At 40.5% G+C, this 15,836-nt stretch overlaps 1 protein-coding gene and 1 pseudogene across 12 annotated transcripts in view; both read right to left on the reverse strand.

The window, feature by feature from the left end:
* Positions 1 to 15,836, reverse strand: part of CNTLN (centlein) — a 484,545-nt gene that overhangs the window by 264,908 nt on the left and 203,801 nt on the right. For all 12 annotated transcript variants that reach the window (XR_013541453.1, XR_013541452.1, XM_020797524.3 and 9 more), the window contains one exon: positions 6,849 to 7,022. Coding sequence is in view for 10 of the 12 variants with exons in the window: in XM_020797524.3 (XP_020653183.3) it covers positions 6,849 to 7,022 (174 nt within the window). In the remaining 2 variants the exon portion in view is untranslated. The remainder of the gene's footprint in view (positions 1 to 6,848; positions 7,023 to 15,836) is intronic.
* LOC140705208 (U1 spliceosomal RNA) lies at positions 722 to 874 on the reverse strand (annotated as a pseudogene).

The following is a 15,836-nucleotide window of genomic DNA, read 5'->3' on the forward strand; positions in this document are numbered from 1 at the left end:
TTTTTGTATTAAGATTTCAAACTGTGCTATCACAATATATAGGAGGAGCTATACATAGACATCAACATCACAGCATTTTTAAATAAGGAGTTCAAGTAGTAAAGGACATACAACATTACTTACTGCATTGCTCTTCATATTCATAACCTAGGAAATTTATATAAAATTTGCTAGAGGATACACCAGATAAAAGCGACCAAAATAAAATATTTATCTGTTGTCTGATATTAATAAAGAAGCAACAGATAAGAGTAAAAAGATTTGCAGGGAAATCTTTGTAGGTGAGGGAAAATGATGTAAAGAAACAGATAGTTAACTGAACACACTTTCGAAATTGGGTGTGTTCACTTGTTTTCACTTTGTTTTTAATCCAGTACTTTTTAATGTATTTACCGTATTTTTTAATGTATTTACCGTATTTTTCGCTCCATAAGACACACTCCCCCCCCAAATAGAGGGGGAGAAAGTACGTGCGTCTTATGGAGTAAATACAGTAAAAAAAGGGTTCAGCCACCACCACCCAGAAGCCTCCCACTGCCATGCTGGGAGGCCTCTGAACTGGCACCAGAGACTGCTTGCTGTTTGGACCTCACCATTCTGCACTGCTGGCTTTCCAGGGTCTGCTTCCTGCAGCCTACCTGGAAAACCAGCAAGGCCAATAGCAGTAGGCAATGAAAATAGGCAAGGACCAAAGGGAAAAAAGAGTGATTCTAGAAAAAACCAGGAGAAACCACAAACACAGTCCCGCACTTAGGCAGTTGATTTTCCCACACTTGGGGAAATCATAGGGGTCAGCACATCCAAAGTGCAAGATGAGCCTTACCCTGGAAAAACCACTTTTACAATAATGATATCTCCCCTGCCAGGTATGAGTTGGAATGGCCCCTGAAAATTCTTCCCCTTTCTGTGCCCTATCCCCCAAAGGCATGGTGACACCCAGGCTGCACCTCCTGATCAGAGCAGGGCTGCACAGGCCCAATCCTGAAAGAGGCCAAGAGACTTACTCAGTGTTTTGGAGTGCCCCACAGGACCCCCATCAGGGGCTGGAATGTTCCTCCCACAATCCTCCAGTGCACAGATATTAGCATACCTAATATGCAGGGAAGGCAGGGAAAGCGGGGAAATTCAAACTTTCAGTTAGTGAAGAGGCTGCCTGTCTGCTTCCTTGCTAGTCCAAGCAGTTAAGAGAACTGGGAGAGAGACCTGGGATTGCCTGGTACTGTCATTTTAAAATGTAAAATTTAGTTTAAAAGCTGCTTGTTTTGGGTTAAACCGTGCTTGGGTGAAAAGGTGCTCCGTTTGAGTTGAAACCTGCTTGTGTAGAAACGTGCATGCTTGCCTTAAAAATCTGCTTGTTTTTCTTTAAAAGCTGCTTGTTTTGGGTTAAACCCTGCTTGGGTGAAAAGGTTCTCCGTTTGAGTTGAAACCTGCTCGCCTGGGAAGCGTTTCAGACCAGCGCCGATCAGCTGTTAGGTGGGGAGAGGGCAGGAGCGGAGAAGAGCACAAAATGGCTGCCGGCTGCCTGCTGGCTTTTAGCTGTTTGGGGCTCTTTTTTTACTGTTCTGAGGTCTACCAAGGCACTGTGAAGTGCAAGGCTCAGTCTACAGTACCTGGTAAGTGACTTTCTTTTAATTTTTTAAAAGTTTCTGACCTTATTTTCCCATAAGAATGCATTAATTAATTTCCAACGCATTCTTATGAGAAATTTGGATTCGACTTGCAAACTTTTCAAATAGTTCTGGGCATCTAATAGAGAATGTATTTCCAAAGGGTGTTGCAGCAAGGAAACTAACTGTGCCTTGCGACTTCTAACTGGATTACAGTACCTGCTTCCTGATTTCAGCTACTATAGCTTGTATTCAGTTTTTTTGGCTCTTCAAGAACATTGTTCATGGCTGTTGTGCCTTGGCATGCTATAAATGTTCAATTATGTCAGAAACCTGAGATTTGGTCTTATGCTGAGCATATGCTACTGCTAGTGAATGGGTTAAGCTTTGTGTTGCTGTTCTTTTGCATAACCTAAAGTAAATAAGGAAAACCAGCTGTTAAATAGTTTAATTCCACTATTTATCCTCCACACAAAAAAAAGGGACCTCTCAATGCAGTGCCAAATCAGACAAACCATTTCTAACTTAATATAGGCTTGAGCTGTAGATGGGCAGAGTTGCACAACAATCTCATCTGTCATTGAGACATTTCTATAAGCATGGGGAGGAGGTGGATGAAAGGAAATGTAAAATATAGGTAGCGTGGTATAGGTCTTATCACTGGCTGATAATGGTCTATATGTACTTCAATTAAATTTATGGTACATAAATTTATGGTACATAAACTAGAGTACACAAACCTTTAAGTCTTTCCATTTGTTAATGACAGTGGTAATGGTTCTTAATGCCACTGTTGACTGCTGTTCACTTTACATGGTTCAAATGTTATTCTGTTATGGTTTATTAAATATTTTATTACACTATTTGGTTCAGAATATATTTTCCCTGTTTTCCTCCTCTAAGGAGGAGCAAAAATTACAGTATTTATATTTACACTTTTAAATTTGCTACCATCATGTTGTCACGTTAACACTCCATAGTTGTTATTTCTAGAGGCCTTGTGGCACTGTGGTTAAACTGCTGTACTGCAGTCTAAACTCTGGCCATGACCCAGGCTCAATCCTAGGTAACTCGCTCGAGGTTCATTCACCTTCCATCCGCCCGAGGATGGTAAATTCAGTACCCAGCTTGCTGGGGGGGGTATATGAAGTCTGCATAATTAAACTGTAAACCACCCAAAGAGTGCTTTAAGTACTATGGGGTGTCATACAAGCAGCAAGCTTTGTGGGTTTTTTTAAATTGCAATGTTACTTGTAGTTGAAAATTGCAATGTTACTGGTAGTTGAATAACTCTACAATGAAGATTAAAGTTATGTAACTATGGTTATTTTTATTATAGAATCATAGAATACAGTGGGGTCTTGACTTGCGAACGGCTCGAGGTACGAACTTTTTGAGTTACGTACTTCTCCGTCCGCAAAAATCCATTTTGACTTGCGGATGGAGAATTGAGGTATGTACCAAAAAGTTTTTAAAAAGCGGGAAAGCACCTGGAGCCGGTTGGCGGTGACGCAGCGAGAGGCGGAGACGCGGCGGTGCTGCTCCTGCTCTGGGATTGGGGCGCCTCGGGGCGTTCTGGCTGCCAGAATTCCAGACTGGCCGGGGCCTCCGCCTTCCTGGGTGGGCCCCGCTGAGCCGAGCTCTGGCGGTGGCGGCAAAAGGCAGCGGCGAGGACGGTGGAGGCACCTCCGAGCACCCCGGTGAGCCCGCGCGGGAGGGCGGGAGCGAGTTCGCGGGATGGCACTGCCGCTGGGAGGGCTCCGTGCCGGGGAACTAGGCGGGCGCGGGCGGCGGGTGATGGGAACAGGGGCTGGAGAAGGAGAGTGAGGTGGGCCGGAATCTGGCTGGGGCTGGAAACGGGGGCTGGGCGGGGAGGGAGGGAGTGCCGCGGGGGCCGCGGGGAGCCTTGATGGCCGGGCACCGTGTGCTGCTGCTGCTCCCATCTCCACCCGGCCCATTCCCCCGGAGCTGGGAGGAAATGGCCGGGCTGCCTGTTTCGCCTTCCTGGGATTACAAAATATTCCCCTCTAGTGGTAGAAGGTGGAATAGCAACTTCCCATTACTTTCTATGGACGGTATAGAGCAGATACGGATTACAATGGTTTTCAATGCATTCCTATGGGAATGCAGATTTTGACCTGCAAACTTTTTGACCTGCGAACCGCCTTCCAATACGGATTAAGTTCGCAAGTCAAGACCCCACTGTACTGAAGTTGGAAGGGGCATATAAGGCCATCAGTACCCCCTGTTCAATGCAGGAATACAAATCAAAGGATATCTGCCAAGTGGTTGTCTAAGTTTCTCTTGAATGCCTCCAGTGTTGGAGCACTCACCACCTCATGAGGTAATTGGTTCCATTGCTGTGCTGCTCCAACACTTAGGAAGTGTCACATTCCCACCTGTCACTTGGTTGTTTCACCAAGCAAAGGGCACAAGCTACGTGTCATGTTGCCACTACCAGTTGATCACATCAACATTAATTATTAATCACAAAGGTCCAGGCAATGTGTCATTTTAAAAAGAACCAAATAGTTGTTTATTATTACAGGTGATGAAGGTACAATTAATGTTGTTAACTCTTAACAAAACATCCTACTTCTTCCACTCTCAACTGCCACTCTCTCTCTCTCTCTCTCTCTCTCTCTCTCTCTCTCTCCACCCCAAATTCCAGAACCACCAATCCTCAAATCTAAAACTCTCAATCTCTCCTTCTCCTGCAGAGACTCTTATATCTTGTGACTCTGCCTCTCCAGCACTCTCATAGGTCCATGCAGACAGCACATTAATATTCATGATCTGGGCAGATGCCACAAGGTTTTCCTGATATACAACTGAAATCTGGCTTCCTGTAACCTGAGCCCATTGTTGCGTGTCCTGCACTCTGGGATGACTGAGAATAGATCCTGCCCTCCTCTGTATTACAGCCTTTTAAATATTTGAAAAGTGCTATCGTATCACCCCTCAGTCTTCTTTTCTCAAGGCTAAACATGCCCAGTTCTTTTAGTCTTTCCTCATAGGGCTTGGTTACCAGTCCCCTGATCATCCTTGTTGCCCTCCTCTGAACTTGTCCCAAAAGGTTTTTGTGTTGTGATTTTCTTTTTAAAAGCAACACTGTTTTACCCCAGAGCAGAACCAAGCGATCACAGAAGCCAGATTGCTAACTGGGGCTGGTCACTATAAACCCATTTATGTATCTGGATCAATATGTTTAATATTGGTTTTTCATATAGTTATTATTTCCAGTGCTTTTTAAAGTGTTATTATTTCACTGTGTTTTGAACCACCCAGAGTGGAAGGAAGGAAGGCCTAAATCGTTTGGACTCAGGTTATCTCAAGGACCATATCTTCCTTTATGAGCCTGCTCAAGTGATAAGATAATCAGGAGAGGCCTTGTTCTCAGTATTGCTACCTTCACAGGTGTGTTTAGTGGGGACACAGGAGAGGGTCTTCACTGTTACAGCTCCCAGTCTTTTGAACTGACTTCCATAGGAGGCTAGACTAGCTCCATCTTTACTGTCCTTCTGCAAGCAGGCAAAGACCTTTCTCTTCGGGCAAGCTCAGTGGTGTTTTAAATAGATTGTTGTACCTTAACGCTTTGAATGTATTTTGGTGTTGCTAATGTTTTTTCATATGCCATTTGTTTGATCCTTTTGTATTTTTATGCTCACCATTGTTAACATTAAAGACTATCTTTTAATGATATAGGCTGACTTGGGTCCTTTTTAAGAAGAAAGGCAGGTAAAATATCTCAAATAGATAAATAAATACATAATAGACATTTTAGAGGTTATTAATTCATAAGATCACCATGAGCCAGAAGTGACCTGATGGCACATAACAATATTTATAGGTAGACTTCAATAATTTACTCACATTTCTTAAATGAACATAGTGGTGGTTTTAATGGCAGGTACATAGTAATACATGAAAGAATAGTCTTAACAATCCATATTCTTTTCTTAACAAATTATGACTATCAAGCTTTCAGATAACAATCAACATGATTGTTCTGACCTATAACCCCCTAAAAAACTTTAATGCTATGGGCAAAATCCTCTTGCACAACTTTTTTTGCAGTTGGGATGATATCATCATCCAGTGCTGAAATATTCCACTTACATTAATTGGACGTTTCTTTTCCCCTACTTTCAGGTTCTGAGGATCCCTAGGTCTCCCTCCTGACCTGGCTATGGGTGCAGAGAAGCCTTTAAAAGTAAAAAAATCATTTGCCAGACCACTGCCAGGGGCCCCAATTCCAGTGGTGGTAATCTGGCACTGATTTTTTACTATTAAATGCTCCATCTCTCAAATATCCAAAGGCAAAAGGTAGCCCTAAGAAGCCTCAAAACTGAGAAGGGAAGGGGATGAGAAGCTTTCAATTAATTTAAATCAACACTATGTAGCATAAATTTACAATAGGATTTTGCCAATGCATCGTAAACATCTATTCCTTCCTTATTACTCTTATGATAGATAAAATACTACAAGTACACTTGCTTAGTAATATGCATGCAAAAGGAAAGAATACCAAGAAATATAAACTAATATTCTGTGAAACTGCTCGACTAAGCACCTCATTTTCCTTGAATGTGTTCCACAAGTAAATCATCTTCAGTGCTCAGTTTAAAAAAAACTCTTATTATTTGACTGGCATTTGTAACTAGGATCATATAGGTTGTGACAGTATTCTTTAAAATGTCTATTGTTTTATTTTTATTTAGATTAATGATACAAAGTAACAACATTGAAGCATCCAGGGGAGAATTAAATAAAAATTCTAATGGATAAAATAAATAACTGACTTTTCATTCTGTAATTAATTCTGAAGATAAAATAATACTAGTTGTATAGAACTTCTAACTCAGCATTTCCATTAATTACAAACTTTTATCTCTTGAACTCAATTTCTTATATTCATGTTTGGAAAGAGTGGGCATCCTCACAAACAGGATCAAGTAATAAATATTCATCTCAAGAATCCTACAAAGAATTGAACCTTTAAATAATTTCATTAAATTAACAATCCTTTATTCAGTGTTTAATAAGGTAAAACTTCCTACTCCCTACAGTTATTTTAACAAGTCTTTGGCAGATAATAAAAACATTCTTCGATCAAGCTTCCAGAATTATAAGTAGCATCAACAGTTATTAAAATTGTTATTATCTAAGTCCCAGAGCAAAATGTCAAGCTTTGCCAACCTCATTTTGACACAAATACACAAGACAATAAAGCTTCCCTACCTTGTGTTTTTTCACAGCTCTAGCACTGATGCAATCCAAGAAATCTCTGTTGCAAAGGGTATGATCTGCTAGTGTATGAGTTGCTCTTTTCAATTTTTCTTGCAAAAGCTTTATTTCAGACTTTTGTGGTGTTATGAGGTGTTCTAGCTTCCTTGAAGAACAATGATGGAAATCCTAGAAAACAAAATATACACAGTTGAGCATAAAGGACAATGTGGAGTGATGCCATAGATTTTCTTTCCCATAGTCAACTATGTCTGGGAACAAAAGGGACCCAATGAACATTCATTATCTTTGTAGTAAAAGTGAAAGGAAGAACATCAGGTGTATATCAATATGTGCAGATGCCACAAATGGGCATAAAGCAATGCTGATTGACACATTTATCTCAGTTGTAATCACAGTTCTTTAAAATATGTTCATGATGATTTGGACTGTTACTACCAAATTTCTACATCCTCCCTGTCCTAAGGACAGACAACAGTATGGTAATTATTAAATACCACAATAAATTTATTACATCTCAATTGTTGAATAGAATGATCTACTAATAGATCAGATTTCAAATAGAAAAAAAAAGCCACAATCAGCAATACAACCTTGCTCAAGTACTGGTGCAATGATTGGAAAATGCTGTTAACTCTTGGTAAATAAGGGCCACATAACAGGACTTCTGATGTCAATCAAAGAAGACAGGAAAAACTAGGGATATGACAAGTACCCACTTTTTTTTTTGCCTTTTCACCCTGCCGAGATATGGCCAACCACACTAAGAATCTGACTACACCGGGGAGGGGGGGATGCAGAAATACAATGGAATTGGAGCAGGCTGATTCACATTTTTCCCATTTATCACATGATGCAATGGGAAATGCAAATCAGCCAGGAGTCCCATGGCCTCAATCAGTAATTTTTCCTTCCCAGCATACACCCTTCTACATTTTAAAAGTCAAATCCTTTTGCTTCAGTTCAAAGCATGTGATCATTTTGTCATGTTCCCACTAGGCCCTTCATTGTTTCACCAAGCAAAGGCACAAGCTTTGTGTCTTTCAGCTGCCACCAGTTGATTACATCAACTTTGTTCACTATTAATGACAGAGGTCCAGGCAACATATCATTTAAGAACCAAGTAGAAACTGTTTATTGTTACAGGTGATAAAAGTCTAGTCAATGTCATTAACTCTCAATTAAACAACATTCTTTCTCCACTCTCAACCACCTCTCTCTCTCCTCCTTTTCTTCCTCCCCTTAACTCCACCCCCACCCACTCCTATTGCTGCATGCAAATCTGAACATAAATATTCATGAGCAGGGTGAACACTATATCCCTCCCCCCTAAATCAGTTTGTTTTAGGAGGGGAAACTTAATGGTTTGCCCTCATAAACAAACAAAGGTTCATGGAAGAATGCAAATATTAACCTCTTACATTATTAAGTATACATATTATTATATTTTTACTACCACTGTACTACCTCTTAGTTTATAAATATCCAAGCAAAGTTTGCACTTTAAGCATATCCCATAACTATTACACAAAAAGAACAGTTAATATTGAGCTCAGATTTTTAAAAAGAGAATTTTTCCTTAGTCATCTGGCCTTCTAGACAAAGCATCCATGACCACATTCTCAGATCCTTTTACACTGTGGATTTCAAAATCAAAGTCTTGCCAAGTCGGTGCCCATCTCATGAGTTTGCTGCTATTAGACTTCATAGGGGAATGGTTGGTGCAGAGGACAAATTTCCTTCCTCAAATGTAGGGCTTCAGCTTTTGCAGCATCCATATGATAGCTAGACACTCTTTTTCGATAGTGGATAAATGTCTCTCACCCGGCTGGAGTTTCTTGCTTACAAAAGCCACTGGATATAGACTCCAACTGTCGCCTATTTGGTATTGCACGGCTCTCAGTCCCATGTTTGACACATCCGTGTAAATGATGAATTCATGGTCGAACGGACAGGTTCTGAAGTCAGACGATTGAAGGCTACCTGGCACTCTGATGTCCACTGGATGTTTTCAGCTTGCTTCTTTCAGGTTAAGTTTGTTAACGGAGCAACAATTTCGCTAAATTTCAGGACAAAACGTCGATAATATCAAGCTAACCAAAGGAACACTCAGATATTCTTTTCTGAAGTCGGGGTGGGCCAAGTATCAATAAATTCTATCTTTGCATCTAGGGGGTTGATCATCCCCCCCTCTGACTAGATGCCCTAAGTACCTTATTTCACAGTTCCCAATTTGACATTTGGCCACTTTCACTGCCAAACCAGCATCACACAACTTTTACAACACAACCTTTAGATGGGATTTATGTTCCTCCCAGGTCTGGCGAAAAATACCAATGTCATCCATGTATGCCATAGTGAACTCTCTTAGGCCATACAGGGTTTTTTCTACCAGCCTTTGAAGAACATAACTATCATTCATTTTGGAGACCACTATGTACGGTCCAATCCACACTAACTGCAAATTATTTCCTTTTGTGGGTCTCAACATTAATACTTCTTCTCCAGGACCGAATGTTCTTTCTCAGGCTTTTTTCTCATACCAACTTATCTGTCTACCTTGGGCTCCCTTTAAGTTTTCCCCAGCTATCTCTAGGGATCTTTGTAAGGCGTTCATTAAATTATCCATGTATTCTACAATCGACTCAGGGTCCCTTTCTTTATAACCTTCCCAGTTCTGTCATAAGAAATCTAAAGGCCCTCTTACTTTATGACCAAACAAAAGTTCAAAAGGACTAAAACCTGTGCTTTCTTGGGAATATCTCAATAAGCATATAGCAGTGGTTGTAATTTATTATCCCAATCATTTGGGTTCTCTGCCACATACGCACGTATCATTCTCATTAAAGTTTCATTAAATTTTTCCACTAACCCATTTGTTTGGGGGTAGTAAGGAAACAATGTCACATGAGAAATTCCACAGACCTGCCATAGTCTCTTCTTTAATTTGGAAGTAAAGGAAGTTCCTAAATCTATTATTTCTGATGTGAAATCCATTCCGCACATATAACTAATTAATGCATCCACCACAGTTTCAGTCTCTGTTTCTTAGAGGGATTGCTTCTGGGTATCTGGTGGCAAAATCAATAATGGATAAAATATACTTATTTCCTTGTCTAGTCACACTGGGTAGGGATCCCACTAGGTCCAGACCTAAACATTGGGAAGGGGTCGAGATAACAGGCAATGGGCATTGTTTAGCTCTAGTTTTGTCATTTCCAGTACCTCGCTTCTGGCAAGTACCACAGGTTTGGCAATAATGCCTATTTGCAGCCCCATCCCTGGCCAAACAAAATTCTGTGTGGCCCTTTGCTTAGTGTGAGAGATGCCCATGTGTGCTCCAAATACATCTTTGTGTGCTTTTTTCAGAATCTTTTCTTGGTATTTCACAGGGACAATTAGCTGTTTGTGGGGCCCTTCTCCATTCCTACAAGGTATAATTAAAACCTCCATATACAATAGTTCTTGGTCCACACAATACCCATCTGGATGTTCAGGGGACAGTGGAATGGGATTCTCCTTAACTTTTTGAAAGCAATCATTTAAGGTGCTATCTTCCTTTTGTTCCTTAATAAAGGAGGAATTATTAGGATTTTTCATCAGCATCAGATCAGCAGTCTCCCTTATTTCAGGATGTTCCCCTATTTTTGTTAAAATATATTTTATTGTGTTTTTTCTACTTCTGTACATGTTGTTGCAATCAGATGTTTATTATAGTATATACAATTGGTTTCATCTCATCCTATTCTAACTAATATGGTACCGATCTAATCTGTTCTATAAGTTCATCCAATCTGGTAGTCCAAAACTTCCTCTTTGTTTGTTGTCCTGGACAGCTTTGTGTTTTATTCTTGGCTTTTTTCCATCCTAGACAAGTTTACTGGTTATCTTGTTCAATTCCTTAAAGAAATCTTGTTTCAGTAATACTGGAATCATTCGAAAAAGGAAAATTAACTTTGGCAAAATATTTATTTTAATTGTCGTTATTCTACCCATTAAAGACAAGTGAATTTTAGACCATTTCTGTAAATCTGCTTTGACTCCTTCATTACTTTCATATAATTATCATTTATCAGTGTGCTTGTTTTCTTTCTCGTGTCGATTCCTAAGTACGTAACCTTGGATACTCCTTGGCATCCTGAGTGTATCTGCAACTCTTCTTTTTTGTCTTTTATCATGTTTTTAATCAAAATCTTTGTTTTTCATTTTTTTTACTTCAAGACCTGACATGAGTCCATCGTCTATTATTGTATCTACTAATATCTCTTTTGACTCCAGGAGATCTTCTAGGAATATTACTGAATCATCGATATGGCCTTGGATTTTGAATTCTTCTCCTTTGACCTTTAAGACTTTAATCCTCTTATCCTCTATAATTTGTTGATTCAGGACTTCTAACATCGGAATATACAGTAGAGGAGATAATGAACATCCTTGCCTTGTGCCCTTCTCAATTTGAATTATTTCGGTCAGCTCTCCATTTACTTTGATTCTTGATTCTTGTTTAGAATATATTGCTTTGATTTCTCCTATGAACTTTTCCCCAGCTTCCATTAATTGCAGATGTGTTGATAGAAAACTCCAATTCATGTTATCAAAGGCCTTCTCTGCATTAAAAAATATCAATGCCATCTGTTCTTCTGGGTGGCTTCATAACATTCCAAAACATTCAATACTATCCTAATGTTATTCTTCATTTGTCTTTTAGGTAGAAACCCTGATTAATCCTGATGAATAATCTGCACAAAATTTTTTCAGTCTAGTTGTTAATATTGTTGTGAAAATTTTATAATCTACATTCAATAATGAGATTGGTTGTCGCATTCCCCCAGTGTCCCCTGTTTGTTTTCATTCAAACACAGGTCCACCTTTGGACACGATGTACTATTTTCTCCCTTTACATGCTGCCACCAGTGGATCTTTATCCACACTGTACCAAATATGCTTCTTAGACTCGGGCTGCCAAATATAACCAGTTTATTTATTGTTTGATTGGTAAATCACAGAAGGTCATAGATGTTCTTTTATTGTTCAGTCATTAACCTTGGATTACACATTTGCTTGTTTGTATTAATTCACATTAAACACTGTAACAATATCTTATGATTGTCTATCTATTTTCTATTACTTTTATCTCTTATCTATTTTGAAACACACACCAACTTTCCAATGTCTGTCTTAACACTTCAAAACCCTTCTCTAACCTTCCTCAGTCTCCAACTGTTCTCCTGACTCTGCCCCCCTCCCGGTCCTGCCATAGGCTCCTGCCCTAGAGCTCCATATGACAGACAGGCGTGACTTGGGGATTCCGCCACATTGGTCTATAATTCTTAATTTCTGATTGATCTGTTCCTTCTTTATGTATTATTGAAATAATTGCTTCTTTCCAAGATGGGATCTCTTTTTGTTTCTATTTCTTCTATTAATTCTTTAAGTTACAACTTATTCAAAATTCTTGTAGTATTCAGCCAGGATTCCATCGCTTCCTGGGGATTTCCAATTCCTTTATTTTTTAATAGCTTCCACAATTTCACACATTGTTATTGAAGAGTTCAAAGTGTCTTGGTTTTCTTTGGATAGTTTCTTTAGTTGAAGCTTCTGTAGGTATTCTTTTTGATCTGTTAAAGATTTCCCAGGTTCTTTATATAATGTCTGATAGAAGTCCTTGGCAATTTTTTTAATTTCCTTCTGCTCCCATTTGCTCTTTCCTTCCTGGTCTTTAAGATTTGTAATTTGATTTCTTGTTTGTTTATTTATTTTATTTATTTATTTCTTCAATTTCTACCCCACCCCTCTAGACAAAGTCTACTCAGGGCGGCTTAAAAGCAGTTATAAAACATCATAAAAATAGTCATCATAAAACAATCACATAACTAAAACATTTAAAAGTTCAAGATGGGGGAAAAGGAAAACTAAAGAGAAAAAAATCAAGTGCAGGCTGAAAGGAAAGCCTGCCTAAAGAGCCAAGTCTTTAACTGACTCATAAAACACCCAGCGTGGTAGCCCAGGTGATTTCCGACAGCAAGGTGTTCCATAGTCGAGGGGCCACTGCCGAGAAGGCCCGGTTTCTTGTCCTTTCTTTCTGAGCCTCTCTCGGCATTAGGCCCCTCAGCCGTCTTTCCTGGCTAAAATGAGTGACTCGGGTAGATCTAGGTGGGAGAAGGCGTTCCGCCATGTATCGAGGTCCTAACTGTTTAGGGCTTTATAAGTCGTCATTAACACTTTGAAGTAGATGTGGAAACGAATGGGATGCAAGGCAGCCAGGGTGGGAGTGATATGCTGGTATTTTCTCATCCCAGTGAGAAGTCTGGTCGCCGCATTTTTCACCATTTGAAGTTTCCGCAACAACCTCAAAGGTAGCCCCACGTAGAGTGCATTACAGTGGTCTAATCTCGAGATTATGAGCACATGGACCAGAGTGGTGAGTGCCCCAACAGCAAGACAGGGATGCAGCTGGGCTATCCGCCGCAGATGGAAATAGGCGGAGTGGACCACTGACGCCACCTGAGTCTCCATGGTGAGTGCCGGGTCCAGATGTACTCCCAAGCTGTGAACCTCACTCTTTGTGGTGAGAGTCCCACAAGAGAGGGAGTTTCCCAAACGTTTCTCAATCTATAGGAGAGCCACCTGCCTGGTTTATTTGCCATTTCAAAGAAATTTTGTATCGCTTGTTTTATCTTCATTACCATTTCTGACATCCACCGAAGATTTATTTGATGCTGTACTGATTTTATTTCAGGATGTTCCCCTAAATGGGGTCTTTCAACAAGAGTTTCAGTGGTTTGGATTCCCATGCTTTCCTCAGTGGCTACAATCTGCCTCCCCTGAGAGCGGGCTACCATGCAAACACTCTGCACATGCTTTGAGAGATTCGAACCAATCAGACAGAGAGTTGGGATTTGATCTGACACAGCAACTTTCCATATACCAGACCAATGATGGTAATTCAATGCTATTCTAGCCATTGGAAATACAACAGAATCAGAATTTATCCATTTGAGGGTAATCCTATCCTGTTCCAACATGTTTTCATTAGGAATTATGTCTGGGCTACAGATAGTTACTAGAGAACATGAGTCTCTAATGCCTAGATATTATTTTTTCCATTGATTAAAATCATTTCTCCAGAGCTTTCCAGTAAGTCTTGCTCAAACTTGATTAAATGACATTGTATCACTCTGCCCTTGGGAAGCTCTGTGTTCTCTGCCAAGTCTGTTCACTTAGCAAAAGTGCAGCCATTAGAAGCGTCTACCGCCAATGGCTGAAGGCAACATACTTTTTTAGGCTGACTGAAATTTCTATTTTTCTGAGTTTCACACTGGGACCAAAATGTCCTTCTTTACCACAAGCATGCTGTTGTTTAGTCGTTAAGTTGTATCCAACTCTTCATGACCCCATGGACCAGAGCATGCCAGGCCCTCCTGTCTTCCACTGCCTCCCGGAGTTGGGTCAAATTCATGTTGGTCACTTCGATTACACTGTCCAACCATCTTGTCTTCTGTCATCCCCTTCTCCTCTTGCCTTCACACTTTTCCAATATCAGGGGCTTTTCCAGGGAGTCTTTGCTTCTCATGAGGTGGCCAATTTATTGGAGCCTCAGCTTCAGCATCTTTAATCCCGAAGTCCCAACAAGCTTCCAGTGAGCACTCAGGCTTGATTTCCTTCAAAATGGATAGGTTTGTTCTCTTTGCAGTCCAGGGAACTTTCAAGAGTCTCCTCCAGCACAATTCAAAAGCATCAGTTCTTCCGGCTTGACGTCGCGACGAGACAGCAGCAGGAGGACAGAGCTCTGTCCCCTGGGCTGAATCCTGACCTTGTTCGGGACACTGTAGGGTGTCAGAACCGCCCTGGAGGGGTGGTGAACTGGGGGGGAAGCCTGTTGATCACAGGGGCGGCGGCGGCCACCCTGTTCGATCCAGGAAACCCCCTGATCAACGAACAGGCAGAAAGAAGCAGCCTCGGCAAGCTTCCAAGTCGCTGGCAGCCGGCCAAAGAAGCAATAATCAGCCTTTTGACATCGTTGTTTACCATCCGGTGAGACTTTTATAACTAATTGCTTATACCCCTGAAAATTCCTACATATGGAAAAAAGAAATGCTGTTCCTCAGAAACTAAAAAGCGGCAAAAAATCTGGTGAGAGGGATAGCTGATGGAAAGGAAATAACTTTAAAATATACTTTGAGAACATTACAGTTCGGTGTGAAGCTTGAGAAACTTTCCTATATTCGATAACCTGAATTTATTTTGACTACTTGGAATCTCTTGGCGTGGAGCCCAGAAGCCTGTGACCTTGATTATTTGGCTGTTATTCCCTTTTGACTTCCTCTGAGCTTGGCTGGGAAATTAACCCTAAAGTGGACTTTTAAGGCCATCAGCTGCGGATACAATATTGCAATGGCACAACAAGAAGAATTCTGGAATGGAGTAAGACTGGCACTTGAAAAAATATTGCACACCGTGAAATCTCACTTTGAAGAAGCAAAAATAGCTAATCAACATCAGATGGATTGTGGTCTGCAGGCAGCAGGGAGCGGCAAGGAAGATGGAAATATTTCAGATGAGGCATCCCAATTAAAACAGCAGCTCGAGAAAATTGCTCCAAGAGAGGGATCAGGGAGGAGTGCCAGGGGAGGAGTGCCAGGGGGGGGATAAGGAAAAGAAGACAGCAAAATTAATCACAAGATACCTGGAGGACTCACTGAGGATGGACTGGGTGCATAGAGAGTTGGTGGGCATAGATCAGACCTATAAAATGGTTTCAGAGGACATGGGGAATGACAGAAAGCTTGAAAACACAGTAATATTAAATGAGAAAGAAATTAGAGAGGGAATTACCTAGAAAGATGAAAAAAGGGGAAACAAGGAAGGGCCTCTTAATATTGAAAACAGGTTTATATTTACTATTTGGAATTTTGAAAGGGTATATTCTGTATATTAAAAAGGAGAATTAAATTGAAATAAGGGAGACCTAATTAGAGTAAA

This window comes from Pogona vitticeps, chromosome 2 (genome assembly GCF_051106095.1).
Source record: "Pogona vitticeps strain Pit_001003342236 chromosome 2, PviZW2.1, whole genome shotgun sequence".
Classification (NCBI taxonomy): domain Eukaryota; kingdom Metazoa; phylum Chordata; class Lepidosauria; order Squamata; family Agamidae; genus Pogona; species Pogona vitticeps.